General features: G+C 31.0%; 1 protein-coding gene across 1 annotated transcript in view; it reads right to left on the bottom strand.

Moving 5' to 3' along the window:
• Nucleotides 1-21,751, bottom strand: part of LOC136969945 (laminin subunit alpha lam-3-like) — a 199,819-nt gene that overhangs the window by 171,730 nt on the left and 6,338 nt on the right. Inside the window, exons 2-4 of the mRNA XM_067264272.1 lie at nt 7,612-7,735; nt 7,182-7,335; nt 2,044-2,286 (exon numbers count right to left, since the gene is read on the bottom strand). Of these exons, the coding sequence (XP_067120373.1) occupies nt 2,044-2,286; nt 7,182-7,335; nt 7,612-7,735 (521 nt within the window). The remainder of the gene's footprint in view (nt 1-2,043; nt 2,287-7,181; nt 7,336-7,611; nt 7,736-21,751) is intronic.

The raw sequence follows: 21,751 nt of genomic DNA, 5'->3' as shown, positions 1-21,751 counted from the left end.
AGTTAGAATTTTTGCTTTTCTACCAGACACTTTTCTCCTCTGTGATGGTAATCCAGTCTTGAAATGTTGAAATGTTGAGAATGAAATATATAGTCTGCTTTGAAATTCCTTCATTTGCAAAATGTTTTACAGTAAATATTTTCTAGTGTTTTATTTACATGCAAAGGTTGTACACTCTTAAGTATTAAAGCATTTTCTTTTGTTACCATTGAAAAAAGCAGAAATTTGAATGCAGAAAAATATTTTAGAATGTTCTACAGCATTCCACGCACTTTCAAATTATTGCACATGCTGCGTAGTTAAAAATTAACAACTGTTAGCTAGAAATGAGAAATTTTGTGTGGATTCATTCTAGACATCCATTATAAGCAATAAAACTCAAACTTTTTATAATTACTAAATCTTTAACTGCTGAATTATTGAAATAGTCAAGTTCTAGACCAGGGATGTCCAACCTTTTTGTTTCTCTGGGCCACATTGGAAGAAGTCATGGAGTTTTGGGCCACAAGTATATATAATATACTTGTGGCCCAATCCTTAAATATACAAATATATTTAAGGACTAACATGTCTAGATTATAGTAATAAGTATTAAAACTTTATCACAAAAAAGGATATTTTAAAAATTACTTCTACAGACACTTTCAATTTTTACTTAGAAATAGATAAATTCATTTATTATAAAGGAGACAAACAAAAATTTATTTGAAAAACACAAATATTTGTTTTATTTGGATCTCTAATTAATAAAAAAACAACGAAACACCATCTTAAAGTGCATTTTTATTCGACTAATATATTTATAAATAACATGTAGTCCAAAAAGTAGCCAATGCGCCAAATGATATTTTTTTATGCCAAACTGAAAACAGGGTAGCCAAATTTGGCGCACAGTAGCCAAATCTTGCTGGAAGGAATACTAAATAAAGCTGGAGTTTGGGACTCAAAGGATTATAAACCCAAATGCAGGGAAAGGAGAGAAAGGACAAAAGATAAAGAAGTGAGGAATGTTGGAAAATTAAGGGTCAATATTTGCATAAAAGAATCTCTATTTAACCTTTCTCACTACTTTTTATCTTTTGGCCTTTCTCTCCTTTCCTCGAATTTGGGTCTATAATCCTTTGAGTCACAACTCCAGCTTTATTTAATATTCCCTCATCATTCACACATTTCCAAATATTTGAAAATATTTCCTTTCCACTCAAAAATAAATATGTATTAAGGCTCTGTGAAACTTGATTTTTGAGTTTATGCCGTTGAAATAAATAAATTTAAAAAAATTTTAAAATTTCTTGGTTTTGTTTACACGTTTATTGGGCCGCATAAGGCCCGCAGGCTGCAGGTTGGACACTCCTGTTCTACACTGAAATTAATCCAGTAGCTAATGGTTTAGTAACTATTCAAATATTTAAAATTAACAAATAAAATATTAAATAATAGAAATAAATAAAATATATATGTAAAGATAAAATTACTGTATATAACAATATGATAAAGCAGTAAAATAAACAAAAATAAGAATAAAATATATAAAAAAACAAAAAAAAATGATTAAATGTATCCACAACTAACAAAAGTAGGCCTATACATTAATTTCATGATGATAATAAAAATAAATAGTTTTCTTTAAGTCACTTTCAAAAACAGACTCATAAAAAGATAGCATTGTCAATAGACATATAGCATACATATACAGATATATGTACTGTATATATACTTATATACATATACATATATTCTTACTTTGCAAAGTATGAATCATTAGCAAAGAATAGATATAAATTAATGCAAAAACTTTCAATACTGAGATCTTACCATCCTCTTATCTATTAAGTATTTCACATTTACAGTAGTCTAATTTAAATTCAATTATATAATCCAGACATAGCTTATTCCCAAACTGTATCTAAAAAAACTATTATAAAGAAATCTATTCTTAGCAAGAATTATTTAAATACATGAATCTTTGAATGCTAAAATTGGAATTTAAGTGCATTCATTTTTTATAAAAGAAGTTTACATTAATTTTTATAGAATATTTACCTCTCCATTTTCAAGCGGATTTATTTTTGAATAATGCGAAGTACATATCACATCATTATCAGTTCTAAATTTCAGTTTACCAACATTAGGTCTAATTCCGTATATATCCCAGCAATCGGCGTCATGTATTACATAATATTGCCACGGTTTATAATGCAGACCGTCGATAGATCTTTCCAATATCCAATTGCCGGGACGAGGAGAAATGCCAGCCTTCAAAATTATATATGCAATTTGATACACCTGTAAAACAAAATTCATATTATAATTTTAAAGTTTAAAGAATTTTATGAAATTAATCAAGTCATAAAGTAAAACTCTACCAATCATAATAATAATTCAAATATTTGAAATTTAACTTGGACATTATATAATTTCTAATTAACAGACAATCTTTATCACATAAATCTGTAGTATCATACACAAGACAATGTAAACAATTTCTTAAATGTAATTTTTAAAAAAGTAACCAAAATGTGATAGATTAATCTGTTCAAATAAAACTGCTTAAATTATATTTCAACTCAAGTATAAACATCAAAATAACTGTTCTTATTAACATTCCATTTTAAATACACTCATTAACTTTATTGTTATACTTAATTTACTTTAACAATTATGCCGAAAAGAAATCTCGGTTAATGTTACCTATGGTTCCAAAATGGCGGCTCGTCTCTGATTCAAGGGAACAGAAGAAAAGTGGGGGCGCACATTCTAACCTAACCTAACTTATTCTAATAATTTGGTTGGTAATAATTATGGTAATTTATTAGTACGTGCGCCCCCACTGTTTTCTTGTTTCCTTGAATCACAGACGAGCCGCCATTTTGAAACCATAGGTAACATTAACCGAAATCTCTTCATTTAATATGTAACAACTTAATTTAAAAACAGCATAGAGCGCAGACATTTTAAAATTTTATTTGTTTTTAATTAATGGAATTGTTTTCTTATTATTGATACAACTAAAATATCCTACATTATAAAAACTATAAATATCATATCCAGCAGTGGCGTAGCGTGGGTGTCAACCGTCCGGAGCGGAAGAAAATTTCGCCGCCCCCTTATTTAGGAATCTCAATTTAAAAGACTAAAAAATACGGTAATTCTAAAGAACTTTTCAGCAAGAACAACCATCATTATTGTGTATTGTACAGGTTCAAATTTTTACAAGATATTATTATTATTTATTGTGAAATTTTGCCGCCTTCTAAAAGTACCGCCCCTACTACGCTAAGCCACCAGGTTATGTCGAAGAAGACTAGTGCCGACACGGATAAAACCACCGAACACCAATCACGGGTTCACATCTCGCCAACAGACCGGCCACGTGGAATTTACCAGGTTTTCTTCACGTAAATAATATCTAACTAGAGGCCACTTTTCTATAGAAAAACCATTTTCCCCTCGGCAGATCACCCACGTCACATTGCCGAACACAAATAAAATCAAACTAAACCCGAAAATGACTAGAAACGAATGAATTTCAAATTACATATGACCTCAGAGCAAGTCGGTAAATTCTAATTTTGAGATAATTAACATTTTTACATAATACAGTATTTCCCTTTTTCTTCTTTTGTTTCTTCCTTTTGGGCCTGAATGTAACAGAAAATTCAACTTGGATCTTTTTTTTTTTTTTTTTTTTGTAACTCTTTCTGCCCTGTGGGCACTAAGAGGGCTTCTTATAGCAAGCCCATTATGGGTTCGGCCAGGCCCACAATGGGGCGGCCGGGTGGTGAGGGACGGGGACCGACATATCCGGACGGACCACTCCCCGAAAAATTCCCAGAGATTTTTCGACCCGTCCGGATTAGATCCCGGGTCCCCCAGGGCGGCAGGCTGCTAACCTTGACCGCTCGGCCATCCGGCCGCTTCAACTTGGATCTGTATCGCGTTAGGTAAATGGTTGCTTTTAATTAAGCAAACTCCACGTGTTAAGGCCATAACACCAAAAACCAGACTTGGATCACCCTTGCTATGAGATTACTACTAGTATTTGAATTAGTTTGCCAGATTTTGCTGAATAGCTTTGCTACGTGCTCCAATATCTGTAATTATTAAAGTGATGCAACTTTCTTCCACATCTTTACGTCATCATCTGTTTTCGTTTACAAATAAATGCTAGTTTTGTGCGTAAAGAATTTTTGAGCCGACGATTTTTCGGAATGTCAGCGTAACTTAGCGAAAAACGTACTCAATTACACTGTCATTTTGTTTTCGCAACGGAACTACTGCTACAAAAACGTTGGAAATGTTGCAAAAAGCCTTTCACGACGATAGTCTATCAAAACAAGAGTTTTCGAGTAGTACAAGATGTTCGAGGAAGGCAGAGAACGCGTCCAAGACGAACCACGCTCTGGTAGATCATTCACTTCAATTGATGAACGTCAGAAATATGGTTTTCTTTTAAACTCTTTCCACCCTGTGGGCACTAAGAGGGTCTCTTTTAGCAAGCCCATTGTGGGTTCGGCCAGGCCGATTGGTGAGGGACGGGCCGACATATCTTGTCGGACCACTCCTCCGAAAACTTTCTGGGGATTTTTCGACCCGTCCGGATTCGATCCTGGGTCCCCCAGAGCGGTAGGCTGCCACCTTGACCGTTCGGCCAACCGGCCGTCTATGCACCATGGCTGTCTGATGTGATGCTCGGTGAAAAGGGTTGGCATGTAGCTATTCCCAGGATACCGCTACACCTATCCACAGTCGCCATTTATCCACAGACAGGAGCGGGATTAATCTGTAAATAATACCCGATGCCATTCAGTGGTCCAGTTGCGATGACAACGACACCACGCCAGGCGTGCGGTTAATGGCACTCTCGTTGTTGGTTTCCTTGTGTGAGCCCGACTTCGTGCAACCTGTTGCGAATGGTTTGGATGGACACAGATACACCCGTTGACAGCGACAGGCGACTTCGGATGTCACATACCGTGGCAAACGGGTCCCAATGGGTCGTTCGGCGAATCTGCCGGTCTGTGTTCTCTGTCATGTGCCGGTGCGATCCATTCCCCTTCGGCGTGTTTGCAGATGCTCTGCGTCCATCGTGTCACATCGCTGGATGGTACTCACGTCGTACCCAACGTGCATGGCAAGTGTGTGCAGTTGCCATGCATATTGGGCACGCATCGACAAACTGAGGTCGCGCGGCTTCAGGACATGGTCTCGTTTCCCAATCGTTAACTGGTGGTATTCAGCTCGCTGTTGTCTCTAAGCTTCTTCAAAAGTTTGTCTGCCGCAAACCGTCGCTGATAGCATTTGCGGTCCGAAGCCGGCTGCTGGTCTTCATATCCCGAAACTGGGTATCAGATGACCCGATGCATACTGGAACTTGGTCTTTTACATAGCTCTATCATCTCCATTGGTCCTGCAATGTGCATCTGGCTACGCACATTCCTTCGTGGTATTGCAATTTCACTTTTGAGGAGTGTATTTTAAAATCCCATAGACTGGAATACTATTGAACACAGGTCATTTAAAACACACGAAATGAATAATAAACTGAACAATAAACAATTTCCTTTGTGAACCGACAAATTAATGATATACGTGTATTGGGTGGTAAGATATAAAATATATATATATATATAATATGAGGAGGGTGACCACTTCTCAGGATTTAACCCAGAGTCAACAAATTTTCGAACTCATCTCCAGGCTCTGGTCTTGTAATAAATAAAATAATCGAATTTTTGAACATGATATTTCATTTCACAAAACTGTCTTTATTTTTCTGCATATATATTTACAATACTCCCGCGGATGTAACATATAAATACGTAAAACATGTTGGACTTAATGTTTTGGAATTTGTTAAGTTATTAGGCCTACTTATTACCTCCTCTGCCATGTGCACCCAGATTCCCTAATACATTTGCACATCTCTGATTGATTGGGTTTACCCAGCCTCAATTAGTGAAGATCGGGATAAAGTTGTTAGTCATATGACCATCACCATCATGGTCACATGACTCATGACCATCATGTGGCCATGAGTATGGCTACATGATGGCTGTCACTTGACAAGTAGTCTTCGATTTATAGAGGGTACGATCGTAAAGTGGGACGAATTAAACACTTTCAGCTTGTCATTCAGCTTTTAATCCACAATTTATACATTCGAGTAAATTTAGAAACACCAATATCTCCGGACGCCATTTTCTTTCCGATGAATTTCGTTTGTAACGTCATCAAAATAGATGATGAGCATTGAGTTGAATCAGTAATTTATGACTACTCGTTAGTAATTCGTTTAACTCGTTCGATTTTAAGAACGTTCCCAGAGTTTCGGAGTTGGTCACTCTAGTTATGACGTAGAAAACTTTATTAACTGTATGATCTACTTACTAACAGAAACGTAAAACTACATGGATAATAAATTAAAAACAACCAGTTTACTATAATCAGTATATATATGTACACAGCAATAAAGAGATTTGCTTAAATACTCACAGATTTATAATAAGAAACAAGGAATACTGAGTAAATTGCAACGTATTCTTAATGTCTCGTCTATAGATTGGAGAAATGATTGACTATTGTTAATGATGTTAGGAAGGAATGTGTTGGTATGATGTTGACATTATAATGTCTCTTCCATCTCCAATTACATTAAACACGCATATTTCAGTGGCGTAGCGAACATAACTGGCGCCCGACACTTTATTGGCGCCCCTCTCCCCCTCCAGAAACACATATAGTTTGTCTTTGAGACCATTTGGGCGCCCCTCTGCAAGTGGCGCCCGGTGCATGATACACCCCCTTGCACCCCCTCGCTACGCCACTGGCATATTCCATTTCTTGACACTCAGGGCGCTTTCAAAATGTCTACACCTAACCTTCTGACCTATTGTATTTGGAATGTAACTTGAGAAATTTCCCGCACATACGTATTGTTTTGTTAAAGATGTTGTATTGAATATAAATTTTTCTTGTATATACATTGACCGGAAAACGTTTTATTGAGAGATATGTACTGTACTGTACGTTCTGCGAAGTTTGAGTATTAAATTATAAAAAAATTGTATATGTATTCTGCTTCAACAAATTTCTTGTATTAAGGAAACTTTAAGTTATTTAAATATTATTTATCAAATTTTAACGAACTTGGAAATAAATAATAATAATTTCAATCTTACTTGTCTTAAATCTAAAGTGATAGTAATCCATTCATATTGTTTTCCATTTTGTAATGTTGGACTTTGCCACCAATTATTTGAACCATCAATTGCATTGGTAATTGGATGACTCTTAGTTGAAAGTTTGGCATCACATACTCCACACTGTGGTTCTCTGAAATGAATTAAATTTAACAAATTACATGCGCACAACATAACAATTAAAATTAACAAATAATACTACAATTTCGGAAATACATAATTTATAATCATAATTCAATATAGTATGTTTTATAGTCAAAATTCTAATATAAACATGTATCCATCACTTTATTATATTATGAACGATATATTATTACAGAAATACTCTCATGATTATTTAATTATTATATACTAATATAGAAGTTACGTTTTAAAATAAATTTAAAATAATATATTTGATATTACTCACTTTAAAATTCCATGTTCGACTAACTTACAATAAACTTCAGGTCCAATTTCACCACAAGTTGCATTAGCAATGATAATTGCATTCGTTGCCAGATTGAAAATGGATGGAAAAAGTCCTCCGTTATCTGTTAATTTAAAAAATATGGGATTTAGAATTGTTGTCCCTCCTTATCTCATTACAGAAGTGAATGTTTACAATAAAACACGTTGCTATCACATTATTTTAATCAAAATTATAGGCCTACAAATCGAAAAAAAACAAATAATATAAAATCAAACAAGAAAAGGTAGGAAATTTTGACATCTCGTATGTCAAAGGTTCCTACCGTTTTATTTGTCTGTCCATACACATATATAAATAAAAGCATACAGATTACAGTGCCCGCTAATTACACGTAGCAACAGTTTATTGATATTTGAGAACTGAGCGAATATAAGATTTGATATAGCCTTTAGTGTTCCCGCTATATCAATGATGTATTTCTTAGACCGCTTATTAAAATCAACATCATAACACTGTAATTTACGACTGACTGTTCATTACATTCATTCCGCAATCATCGTTAACAACTGATTATCATTTAACAAACTACGCTTCTTTTATTGGGCTTCAATTTGAAAAAATCCAGCAACGAGTTTCTTAAGAAGGAAGCACATATATGACTATAACATATGTTCTTTTTCGTTTATTTGAATAAATGTATTTCTATACAGTATAAGTGTTTCTTTTGTAAATACAGTATATTTTACGCATTTAAAGACATTATTCCAAGAAGGGGTTCGTGACCTTCACCTGATTGGAAAAAGGCTAACAACCCCGTGTAAGGTTACGGCTCTTACCATTATAATTTGTGGAATTTTTTTATTCGTTTGCCCCCTCTGAGGACTCCCATTAATGTCATGATTTCTATTTAGCCCCATATTCCTTCATACGAAACCAGTTACAGTATATAACTTTACAATATTATTATAGTTTACTCTTATTAAATCAGTCTCTCAATATGATATTCCTTCACCCGTATTGTCGTACTGTAGCTTTGAAAGAATATAATGATGTACTGTATTCTAATATATTTATGACGTAATAAACCTTTAAAAAAAATTGAGACACGTCCGTCTTTACACTAAAATGATTGAAACTTGGAGTTACAAAAATTGAAATTATCATAATTAATTATAATTTTGCTATTTTAATGCAAGTGATTTGTTTTAAAATAACAAAACATTTTAATATGTATTATTTTATGTATGCGTGTATAACAGTGAATTAATATTTCACATCGGCAAGATTTTAGGGATACGAGAAATAATTTTAAAATTTAAACAGGAAAGTAATGAAATCCATATTTGGAAAGCATTCTAATCACTTTTAAATTAAAATTACAATCTGACGAGCAATTTTTAATCATATTTTTCATTTAATTTAAAATATATGCTCTCCACCTCAAATTAGTAGTGGCTTGCCCCTGTAAAGCATACTTTTCCTTTAACAATAGAGTCGTTCCTGTCATCTTTCGGGGGAAAATTTTCGAATTAAAATAACGTGGCTTCCGGTTTCTATCTGAAGTTCGTGTATAGTTAATAGGGTCTTCCTGCCCCTAAGGTTTCTATATCTGGTCTCATCTTCCATCTATCTATTGATAACTCTTTTCACGGACGGCCGGATGGCCGAGCGGTAAAGGTGGCAGCCTACCGCTCTGGGGGACCCGGGATCGAATCCGAACGGGTCGAATAATCCCCAGGAATTTTTCGGGGGGTGGTCCGTTCGGATATGTCGGGCCCCGTCCCTCACCACCCGGTCGCCCCATTGTGGGCCTGGCCGAGCCCATAATGGGCCTACTAAAAGAGGCTCTCTTAGTGCCCACAGGGCGGAAAGAGTTAAAAAAAAAAAAAAAACTCTTTTCACGAGATTAAAGAAAGACAGACAGACGGACGACAGTGGGCATTTATGAGTCTACAATTTTTTTTTTTTTTAAATTGCAGCCCAATTAATCAGTCAATTTGTGTTTAAATTAAAAAAAATTATCAGATACTTTTAACTAATACTTTTTAAAGACTTCGAATATAGATTAATTTTATAGTATACATTTCTCTATAAAATAGCTTCTATTTATATGGAGATTTATATTTATAGAGAAATTATGTAGAATGTATTGGAAATAAGAAAATCTATATCTTTTTATTGTTTTATTGTATTTTATTAAATTTCCACATGTCCATCATCAGTAGTAATACAAAGAGTAATACGATTTTGTAATTCCCTAAAAACATTTGCCAATTAATTTGCAGTAATGCCTGAAATCCTATTAGTTATTTTAGCTTTCAAGTCTTCTAACGATCGAGGTTTGGTTGCATACACTATTGTTTTCACATGTCTCCATAAAAAAAAAAAATAATAAAATAAATCTAATGGAATCAAGTCTAGCAAACGTAGAGGTCGAGAAAATGATCCACCTCTTCCAATCTCTAAAAGCATTTGTTACTAAATAATTTTACTTAAAACTAGGTACATTAAGCTTTTTAATACTTTTTACAGATTTTTTCTATTACGAATACTAATAAAGTTATAATTTTTTTAAATTGCACACGGACTTTATGGACACCCTGTATGTACTGTATGCGTGTCTGTGTTTGTTCGCATCTATTTCGTTTAATATCTTAGGATGGGATAATAATTAAGAAACAAAATTTAGCGCGATAACTTGTATATAAGGGGCATTGATGCTATTAAATTTTGATAATTAAAATTCGAGATGGGGGAATAGAGGGGGGATTATCGTATCTCGAGTGGGATCGGACTTAATGAAGATTTTACTCGTTATTAGTATTTAAGATTTTTTTATAAAACTCGTCTCTACCATCAAAATTAATCTTTTTGCCATTTTATAATAATTAATAATATAAAAGTTATTTTTTAGCAAACTCTCGTAACAAATGGCGCCACAGATAATTTTAATTTCGTTCTAATATATTTTAGCACAAAATTAAATGCTAATATATTTAGCACATAATATATTAGCCGGAAAAGTTACGCAACATGTTGCTGAATTTCTTCTTTTAAATTATTAAATATCAAAATATATATAAGCAGAAGTGTACGTAATTATCATTTATTCTTCAGTGCATTTTTTTTTTACACGTTACTTAATACAATAGAATATAGTAAATATGTTTTTATATACATTTATTCAGTTTATATATGCATTACTTTATTCCCTGTAACAAACTTCTTATCTGATTTGATCGTTTCGTTATAGATATACTCAATTGTACTTATCATTCAACGAATGTAACAGAACAACAATCCATTAATATTGTGTGCATTATAACCGCGAATTAGATATAAATCATATGAGCTATTTTATAATGTCTTATCGAGTATTTAATCTATTTTTATATAGCGCAGTTAAGTAGAATATATAAACCTACGCATTTTTGACACGCGCCATTACTAGTCGAACCCTATAATTTAATAATATTAGTGGGATATTGGTACTCTGATGCCTCGAGGAACGTGATTTTATTTGTGAAAATGTGCAATCCATGATTTGAATTAAAAATAGATTTAAATGTATGTATTTAATGCAAATGAGATCCTCTTTATATTTCCATCTTTAATATTCAAGATTAAAAGATTACGGAGAATCTTCATCCTATTTAAACGTTTTTCATCTTTTATTACCGTTATTAATAACTTATTTTGAATTAATAAATTTAAATATATGATAAATTATCAAAATGCGTGCATTCATTTTTATGATAATACAAGCATTCTCGGTTTTAACGTCTTCCTGATAGAATAGCGAGGTTTAGGCCGAAGTTTTAAACGCGAAAACGTGTACGTCGGACGTTCAGCGCCGCTTTCTTGTAAGCCTAGAAGTTTAACAATGGTGTTTGAAAAGTCAGTGGAATCGTGCTCGACATTCCAAACGCCATTTTGTCGAACTTCTAGGCTTACAGGAAAGCGGCGCCGAAAGTCCGACGTACACGTTTACGCGTTTAAAACTTCGGCCTAAACCTCGCTAATGTCTTTTGGCTTTTAATGTCTAAACTTCGTAGAACGTACAGTACAGTGCGTATCTCTCGAAGTAACGCTTTTCAGTCGATGTTTATACGTAAGAAATTTATATTTAGATCCGAAAAAACACGGCTGCATTGCTTACAATTCAAACTATATTAACGGTTTGGTAATAGAAAGCGACGAATTTTATATCCTAATATGTTTCGTTTGCGACTTATATGTATGAGTTGTATTGTGTTTTGGGTTTGAGTATAATTTTCCCATTTAAAATAATACGAAACAGTTCCCGTTTAACGTTTACACCTGCAGAACGTTTGATTTTACGGACTGATTGCTGACTTTAAGAGAGAGAGAGAGAGATGCCTATACTATTGTATTATTGGTCAAATATCGTGATTTATATAGATTCACTAAATTATTTGACGGATAGTTTGAATAGAAAACATCATATACGTAACATAAAATAAATATTTGTACATTACAGAAGAAGAATTGATTGCAAAATTTAAGTTTGTTTGTTCGTTTTATATATATATATATATTAAAAAAAAGTCTATTTGTTTTATGAAACGTGTTAACCAATAAATCTTTTCAATCATATAATCCGAGAAGAAAGAAGAATTTGGTATTTATGAGATAGAATGAAGAATGAGACGAATACTTTTTGCTGTCAACACTTTCGATGATTATGAAAAGAAGAAAAGTAAGTTCTTTTCCTAGAATTGTGAAATTTGAGTGACCCATTTTATTTAAGCTGTCAACAAAATATGGGTAGACGGTGGAAACTGACGGCAGTTCTTGTGTTTCGGACTACTAGACTGTCGCGACTCTTTGGAGACATCTTTCTATTGAATTTTCTTAGCTGATAAGTTATTAAGAGGATTTTTGTAATATATAAACAAAAAAAAAAAATGTCCAAGTACAAGTTTTTATTGAATTCTGGCTCGGGATGGACTAAATCACATATAAAAATTATAAATTTCAATTATAATTTTATATAGAAAATTCGGCTATATATAAAAACAATACTTTATATTTATAAAATGTAATTTACTTATATATAAATATCAAAATCACTTATAATATAAGCCTATAAGTTTTAATATTCGTTTACAACTTAATAAAGAATATTTTTAAATGAAGAAAGTTAAAAATTCTAATGTGGAAAAACAGTACAGGAGTGAACATTGACAAAACATTCTTCTGTAATAAAATAGAAAATATTAATTCAAAATTAGATAATAAGTGTCAATAATATGGTTTTTAATCATTATTAAACGTTATCATCAGTACAGATTCTGCAATGTGCTGGGGGTATTTTCCTCTATCATCAGTACACTTGAATGAAATTTTTTCTTACTTATACTAATTTATCACTTAACCTTTCAATTATTTCGAGCTTTACGACAGAAAATGGTCAAAACAATGTTACATATAACAGAGGGAAAGTATGGCGATCGGTCAAAGAATGACCTCCCCCCCTCAGATTTTTACATTTTTGGACTCAGGGGACCTTGAATCGACCTTGAATCGTTCGGGGGGTTTCTTTATGTATAGATGTTAGTGTGTGTGGGGGAAGCACGTTTTTATTCACCCCCTTTGAAGCTTAATAACTCCTGTGCTTTTTGTCAAAAATTTCTAAAATTTTACAAGAAGGTTTATGTATTAGGGGGATTGATGTCGTTAAATTTTGGTGGTTAAAGATCGAGGGGGTGGAAAGATAAAAAAGGGGAGGTCGTTTGTCCTATCTCGAGTAGGGTCGGACTTAATTACAATTTTACTCGTTGTTAGCATTTACAATTTTGTATTGATATAAAACTCATCCCTACCCTCAAAATTAAGCTTTTCGCTAGTTTTCTTCGTAACAAAAATATAAATTAAATATCTATGCTTTATAAAGTTGAATGAAATACATATTTTTATCATGAATTATTTTTTGAGTTTTGTCCATATTAACTCTCATATATCATCATCACTTATCATCCTAATAAGAGAAGAGATATCTGACATGTTCTTTTTTCTTTCTTAAAATTCAAAGAAAATTTAGAAATGCGAACACGGGCGATGTTTCCTACGAAATTACTAATATAAACAAAGAAACCCTTCCCTTAAATTAATATGACAGCAACCAGTAGTTTTTAGTTTTGACACTCCCCAGATAATTTATACAATACACTACAAGTTTAATTATTATTAACGAATATAATTATCGTTTTTTATCATTAAATATGTTATACTCAATTAAAAAAAATTGATTATTTCTCTTCATTCTGAATAAAGATTTAATTTAATTGGTACAAACACAAGACCGTGTTATTTATTAAACACTTGGCACTTTTCCACTTCTATTAGTTAATACCGTACTTATTTTCAATAATTATCTATATATTGATGTAAAAAAGTAAAATAATATATATTTAACTTAATTTTCAATTTTATTCAAGTGGAAGATAGAGTCTTTTTAAGTATAAATGCAATTTGAATTTAATAATAGAGAAATGTGTACAATAGCGTGTTAAGACTTTGTGGGGCCTAGGCATATTTGAATCGGGGGGCCCCATGTACAGTGTTGACTTCAGACATTTTTTTTTCTTCAAGGGAATTTTTTTGGGGAAATATTTTCTTATAAAAATTGATTTGAGGCCTCGGTTGGTTGGTTTGGTGGGGGCCTCAAACCAACCCTTTTACCCTTTTGTCCATAGAATAAAGCGACACTGAATGTATAGTGGTAAAGGGAAATGCATCTTTTATATTACAGTGTACTGTATTTGGAATTTACAGTACTTAAAATGCTAATTTACCCGTATCTTGAATAGGCCCGATCCCAATTGACCCGGTAGATTATAATCACTTTAAGAAATATTAATAATAAATGGAGTTATTTATAATGACAAAAAAAAATGTTAAATGATGATCGGAATATCTTGAAAATTCGTTTAATATTTTATATTTATCAGGAATAATGGGTTCTTAATACATTGTTACAATACATTCGAAGTAAATCGAACCCACTTCTAATTGTTACCATTACTGTAACGATGGAAAGGGCAATGATCTCCTTAATCAACTTAAGTTGAACATATCGATTTATTTTGATGGTAATTTTATCTTTTTGAGTTTATTTATAACTCTTATGCTGCTTAACAATGTATACCACACGTATTAGTTTACGTTCAACTTTGAAGAATACCGAGTTTAAAAAGAAAAAGAAAAAATAGTCATTATTACACATTATCCTTTATAATAAAGAAACTTTGACCCGGATTAAAATAAAGTGCTAAATATTTTTATTAAGTGCCCTATAAAAGCTCTAGAATTTATTTATAATATCGATTCTTAGAACAACTGCTTTTTAAGTATCCTTTGTGAATAGCACTTTCACCGAAAGTTGATGTGTGCATTAGTAAATTAGAGAAGTGGTCCTTACTTCTAGTTAATCCCTTTAAACAAGCTTTAAGATCAAGTTACATATCTTTACTTTGCTCTAAGAAAATAGAGCTACAACAGGGGAAAAAAAAAAGAAATAAATAAAAAAAACTGTACTAAACATAACAGAAAGTCGTGAACAATATCTTTAACACTACATAAAGTGATTAACGGTTTATATCTTATCTTTAAAATTTTTTTTTTAATTTTGACAATTAAAATTTATCAAATTTTATCTCAAAATTATTCAAATACACAGTATTTACGAGAAAATAAACAGGCCTACAGATATACACTTACAAACGATTATGTAAGTGTATATGTATATACATACACATATCATACATATGAATATAAGCTATATTTGCGTGTACTTTCATTTTTATGTTAATATATTTACAAGAATGTACAGTACATATTCTATATATAAAATATGGGTTTAAAAGTTATCTTAAGAGCTATTTTATCATATATTTTTAAAACGTTTATAAGTTCATGTCATTTTAGAATATTTTTATCTAATATTTTTTAAAAATATAATTAATAAAGAGTGAAAATAATATAAATAAACTAAATCGTTAAAACAAGTGTAAAAATTGGTTAATGTTACCTATGGTTCCAAAATGGCGGCTCGTCACTGATTCCAGCAAATAGAAGAAAGGAAACAGTGGGGATGCACGTTCTAACCTAACCTAATCTATTCCACCGTTTCCTTTCTTCTATTTGCTGGATCACTGACGAGTCGCCATTTTGGAACCATAGGTAACATTAACCGAAAAATTAAATCGAAATCCGATACTAAAATTACCTTTGTTCGTGTTAAACACGTATTTGCGTTTGGATTAAATATTGTATTTTGATTTAATTTTTTTTTCAACTGATTTAAAAAAATAATAATAATTTAAAATATTTTAAATTAAAATCTTGCATTCGAGAGGATTTGTCCTTCAAAAATTTCTAGTAAAAATCGGGGCGACGACCTTGATGAAAGGAGAGTTACGCCCCTTCGATGCTTAGTCGGAGTCGTCATTTTGTCATTTTCTATGAAAACTTTTTTTGATTTAATTCAAGCCTTGTGAAAAACATAAAGGAAACAAATCGTCAACTTAATAATTATCATCTATATTATTTAATTTTTAAATAGTTGTATCATGTAAACTTCTTTTTCTAATTTATAATTTTCAAGGACGATTGTCGACATTCTTTCGAGAAATGTATTAAAATAACAATATTAATTGCTATTAATATAATATATATATATATTTAAATCGATAAAGTAAATTAATAAAAATTAATATATTAAAATACTAAACTTTTCTCCTGGATGGAGATGTATTTTCTTAAACGAAAAGGGTGTTTATTTGCCAAATTAGTTAAATTATTAAATGATTTATATTAGCTTTTTATATAAAGTATATATATATATATATATATATATTTTAAAATCTCATCAGGCATTTCCGTGTGGAGAGAAATTTAAAATTTCAATAATTGTTTTTAAATCACAAAGTTTTGAATGTGAATAACTTAGAACATTAATAATGTTCTGGCAGAGTTCAAGTAATCGAGTCGTGCGACTTTGAACGAACCGGGAACCATTCCCTCACAGCATTTTCTTTTTTCTTCTTCTTCTTCCTTTTTTTAATAGCGAAATGATGTGTCATGGCTTCCGGGCAGTACAAGATTCTCTATTTTGACGACGGCTGCAATCATAAAAACTATATAACGAGCAAAAGAATTCACGTTGAATAATAAAGATGAAGTTTATAATGAAGCAAAAACGATTAAACAAATGTTTGTTAATATATTTTGCACCAATCGTGAAGAAGTATTCACCGTAAAATTTGTAAATTTACGGTTAATAGGTAAACTTTCTTTCAATTATTTTTATTTATAAAATTAATCTGTAGTATCTTTGCTGAAATAAAACAAAGAAAATCTTTATCTGTCGTGGTTCATACTCGTATCTATTTAGATCACGTTTCCCAAATTTCGGATCTTCGATTTTAATGACCACCCGAAATAAACATATTGTGATTCAAAGAGGGAAAATCTATTCCTATTTATTTCAAAAATACTAGCCGATGAATAAAAACTTCCAAACAAATTCGCATAGGTACTGTATTGTAAAGTGCATACAATAGTATATACAATTACATAATACATCTCTTTGATCGTACTCCAATTGAGCTTTACGAGCCTAAGTAACTATATTACTCTGTAAGATTTCGTCTCTCCATTTTGAATTAGGTTTGTTTTCTTGGTCTTATCTAATTTCTTGGGAGCCATTAGAGAATTTTAAAGTATCTATCAATTATCTTTTCTTGCTAAATGGTCAGGCCAACTCCATTTTATTGATTACATATGTTATTCTTATTTGTTGTCTAATAATATATATACTGTATATATAAGGCGGAATAAGATAGCATTAGTATTTTTTAAAATATTTACTTTTCAGTTTTCTTATCTAATTAATACTTTCATACGTATGTACGGGTGTATTGTTATGTACGGGTGTGTACTCTATGTACGGGTGTATTGGATTTATAGATAAATACAACAAATAATTTATAAATCTTTAACTGAACATAGTAATTGTCGTAGTTTTTAAGAAATTCAAGAATAAAACCATTAGCTGGAAATAAAACGAAGATTAACACAAATACAATATCATGTTAACGAATTAATTGATATTGATATTTATTTTGTACTGGGCGCAGCACGCACCATATCGTGTAATATTTCATTACAGAATAAATGACAAGACGTTGACAGCTTAATCATTGTAGTTTGTTAATTACGTGTCACGAAAAATGCAATTAACTAAATATAAGCTAAATGATCGTGTTACTATCACATATTTTATCGCTCGATTAAATACATTTAAGATGTTAATTGAGTTAAATGATATATATTATTTTTTTAAAAATTATTTATAGATTTTAAAATATAGTTATATGCTTTCACCATTACAGTTAATGGCTTTCTTATAAGGTTTTAACGTATTATCTTCCTAATTATTTAAAGTTATTTTAATCTTGAATTAATAGAACGAGTTTAAACTTATAAATTGCGTCCATTATTTTATTATTATTATCATTATTATAAAATTCGTTATATATTACTGTCAGCTAATTATTATTAATTATAATGTCATTATACGTAATCATTTTATTTGTTAATTTTGAATTGATTGTATACTTTAGAGACGAAAAGATCATCGAGAAAAACTGAAAATATGATAAATTTGTATTAAATAATTTAATATATATTTATTTATTTATGAGATTGAAAATGGGGTGGTGAGTGCACAACCCTCCATCATACATAGTTACATTGTATTTACACACTATATCGTGATTAAATTCCACATTTAGTCAAGTTTATCGGGTTTCTAAATGGCGATGGTGACGGTGGCCACCCCCTAAAACATTAAAATGCGTTATCATCGGACAGACATGTCTTCAAAGTTTCAACCTTCTATCTTAATTAGAAGCGGATGAAATTTGAGTTGCAAGATTTAAAGACATTTGATAAAAAGCATTTAAAAATATGCTTAAATTTTAATAATTAAAATGCTTCACTGTGAACTAATCTAATTAATAAACTTTAAACAACATCACAGTATAAATTGGCTTAATATAACAGCATTCGATAATTAAACCCTCAGTGTATAAAGTATAAAATTTATGAGATAATTAACAGCGATGAAGACGTTTCTTTTGTCAAAGATTGCTTGGAAGAATCTAAAATAGTCGATGTTATTTGTATTAATTAGATTTAAATTCAGTCAACAAAAGAAATGGTCCGTACACACGTGCGATGAATAAGTAATAGATAACAGAACAAGAAACTATTTAATTGTTTTCGATTAGAATGCAAACACATGCGTAATGTGTATTAATTGGATAGAGTAAAAAGTTTGAATTAAGTGAAATAATTACATAATAGGTCTCTGAATGTTATTTTCTTTTTGTGTAGTGAGGAAAAATAAAGCAAAATAATTGATTGAAATAAGACTATTGAGCTATAATTAGATGCAAATAAATGTGATATTTGCATTTATGCATAAATTTTATATTTATTATTTATTGTCAAATGATAAATACACTAAGATAAAACAGAAGAGCCGATACGAAAACATTGTCGCTCTGTTTTATCTTAAAGGGGAGGAAAATAAATTAATAGAGAATATTTCGTCAATTGTATAACGTATCCGTGACAAAGTGATCCGCTATCAGATTACGGGCCATCATTTAGATGAATTATTGTTTCAATAAATTGCTGATATAATACATACGAAACAAATTATCAAATTTATCCGAAAAAGATTACACTAATCTATGCAAAATGCGAGGAAAATCATTTGTTAGTCCAGACATAATGGACGAAGTTGATCCATTATGGTGTATAATGTTTTAATGCTAGAGGAGTTGATATGTTTTACGAAAGGACTTACAAAAAAAGAAATAAAACATAAAGGTTTGAAAAACAATTTACAATCATGAATAAATAAATTGGATATTGGAAGTAATTAAACTTTTTAACACTATCCATTGTTGTAATAAAACAATAAAAATTGAAGTAAAGTATGTCATCAAATTGGACTTGAATATTTATGAGGATCGATATTAAAAAATCTAGAATCGAAAGAATTTAAATACAAATTAGAAGGGCGATGGAATCGTATAGATCGTCATTGTCACATTACAAGTGTTTTTATGTTCAAATGCTTCTATCTCTAACAGAAAATAATGAGAAACCAACAAAATAGGTAAATTTTTGTACAATTTATACAAAAATTAAACACGTATAATCACAATAATCAGTTTTCGTTATATCATTTTTTAATTCAAAGATATATAAATAATTTTTTTTTATAAATCCATTGTCTCCGGTATACTTGATTCAAAATAAAGAAATAAAGTGATTAGATTATAAATAATATCGTGTTTTATATCATTTTAAAATAGATATTATCATATATATATATATATATATATATATATATAATTTTGTTTCGGTATATTCTTAATCCAAATTAATACTTTTTAAAACTCAGCCATGTAGACACTACCGAATGGTTTGAGAGTAATGACTGATAGGACTGATAAATCAGTTTCCTAACACTAGTAAAGGATTCTTAATAGGCCAAGAAAGTTGTCTATCTTCAAGAGAAGTTTTTTAACTGCACACAGTTCAAATCACGCATTCATTTGTGGTTTTGTGATTAATGTGAGAGATCATTAACAATCAGGCCTGAAAAGCCTATCTCTCTCTCATTTGACAATTACATATGAAACATAATGAATGGTATCCCCTTTCAACCGTAATCTTCCAAATATGAACAATTGTGAAATTTGATTATTAGGCTGCAATTAAAAAAAAAAAAATATCGTAGACCTATAAATTCCCACTGTCGTCCGTCCGTCCGTTGTCTTTTCACAATCCCGAGAACAGAGTTAGATACATGAAAATTAGACCAGATATGGAAACCTTAGGGGTACAAGGTCTCAATTAAGTATATACGAACTTTCGATGAATACTGAAAATCACGTTATTTCAATTCAAAACTTCCCCTGAAGGCAGTTAATAGATGACCGGCACCACTCCCTTGCTAACGGAAAAGTATGATGTACAGGGGCAAGACACTGCAAATTTGAGGTGGAGAGCATATATTTTAAATTAAATAAATTAAAAATATACGATTAAAAATTGCAGCCCGGAATTGCGATGATTTCACAATAAATAATTGCTGGTTTTATTTATTTAACGATTGAATTTCGTTTCATTCTCTACAAACGATATCGTAGAATTAATAATTGTAAATTATTCTATTCCCTTACATTTTCAACGTTTAATCCGTAAATAATTTATCGAAATTTTGCCCGAAAATTTTATTTTATACTAATTTTTGTCCATTTTATTCAATAAATTGCCTATTTGTGTTTTCGTCAGTCGTGTAAAATACGAAATCTGACGAAAGATTAGCGCCGCTAAAAATGAATAATTTATTGATTTAAATTGACCATAAATATGAAATTTTCAACCCCATTCAACTTTTTTTTCTCCCTCCCTTCCACTTTTTATATTTGTATGAGTAACCTTTGATTATACAGTACTTTGACCGGAATGACATCGTCATACTCAAAGTCAGTTTGTGATAAAATCTAAGATATTCAGATTCGTGCTTAAAGAGTTTAAATAAAACGATGTTATTTACATGACATAAATAATGTTTCAGTATTTTCCTACTAACTTTGTTAGATTGGAGTTAAATTTACATGACTTTTACAAGCGATAAATCAAATTAATCGAGATGTGAAAGGTCGAACTTATATCAGGGTGTAGCCAAGATTTTTTTTTTTTCCAAGGGATTTCGGGGAGAAGAACCGGTACTATAATATAGTGTTAGAGTCGAATACTAACCACAGATTTGTCTTTGGCTACGACATCTAGTTATTTACTAGCGTTAAAGCCAAGCCCACTAAACAGAACACGAAAACAAAAACGTTTTTCACATAGTAAATAAGCTACTACATACAGGATGAAATAATTTTTCAATGGAAATATGGAATTATTTACTTAAATTCTAATATCTAGAATTAAATTATAATATAAAGCAAATCATTAAACAAAGTAGTCAATTTTTTAAAAAGCAGCCATTCATTATTCTTTTGATAATTGAAAGGCA

The sequence above is a fragment of the Centruroides vittatus genome, unplaced genomic scaffold (genome assembly GCF_030686945.1).
Source record: "Centruroides vittatus isolate TY-2023 unplaced genomic scaffold, ASM3068694v2 contig_1042, whole genome shotgun sequence".
In the NCBI taxonomy this organism is placed as follows: Eukaryota; Metazoa; Arthropoda; class Arachnida; order Scorpiones; family Buthidae; genus Centruroides; species Centruroides vittatus.
The sequence above is the reverse complement of the archived record's forward strand: the minus strand, read 5'-3'. Positions and strand labels throughout refer to the sequence as shown.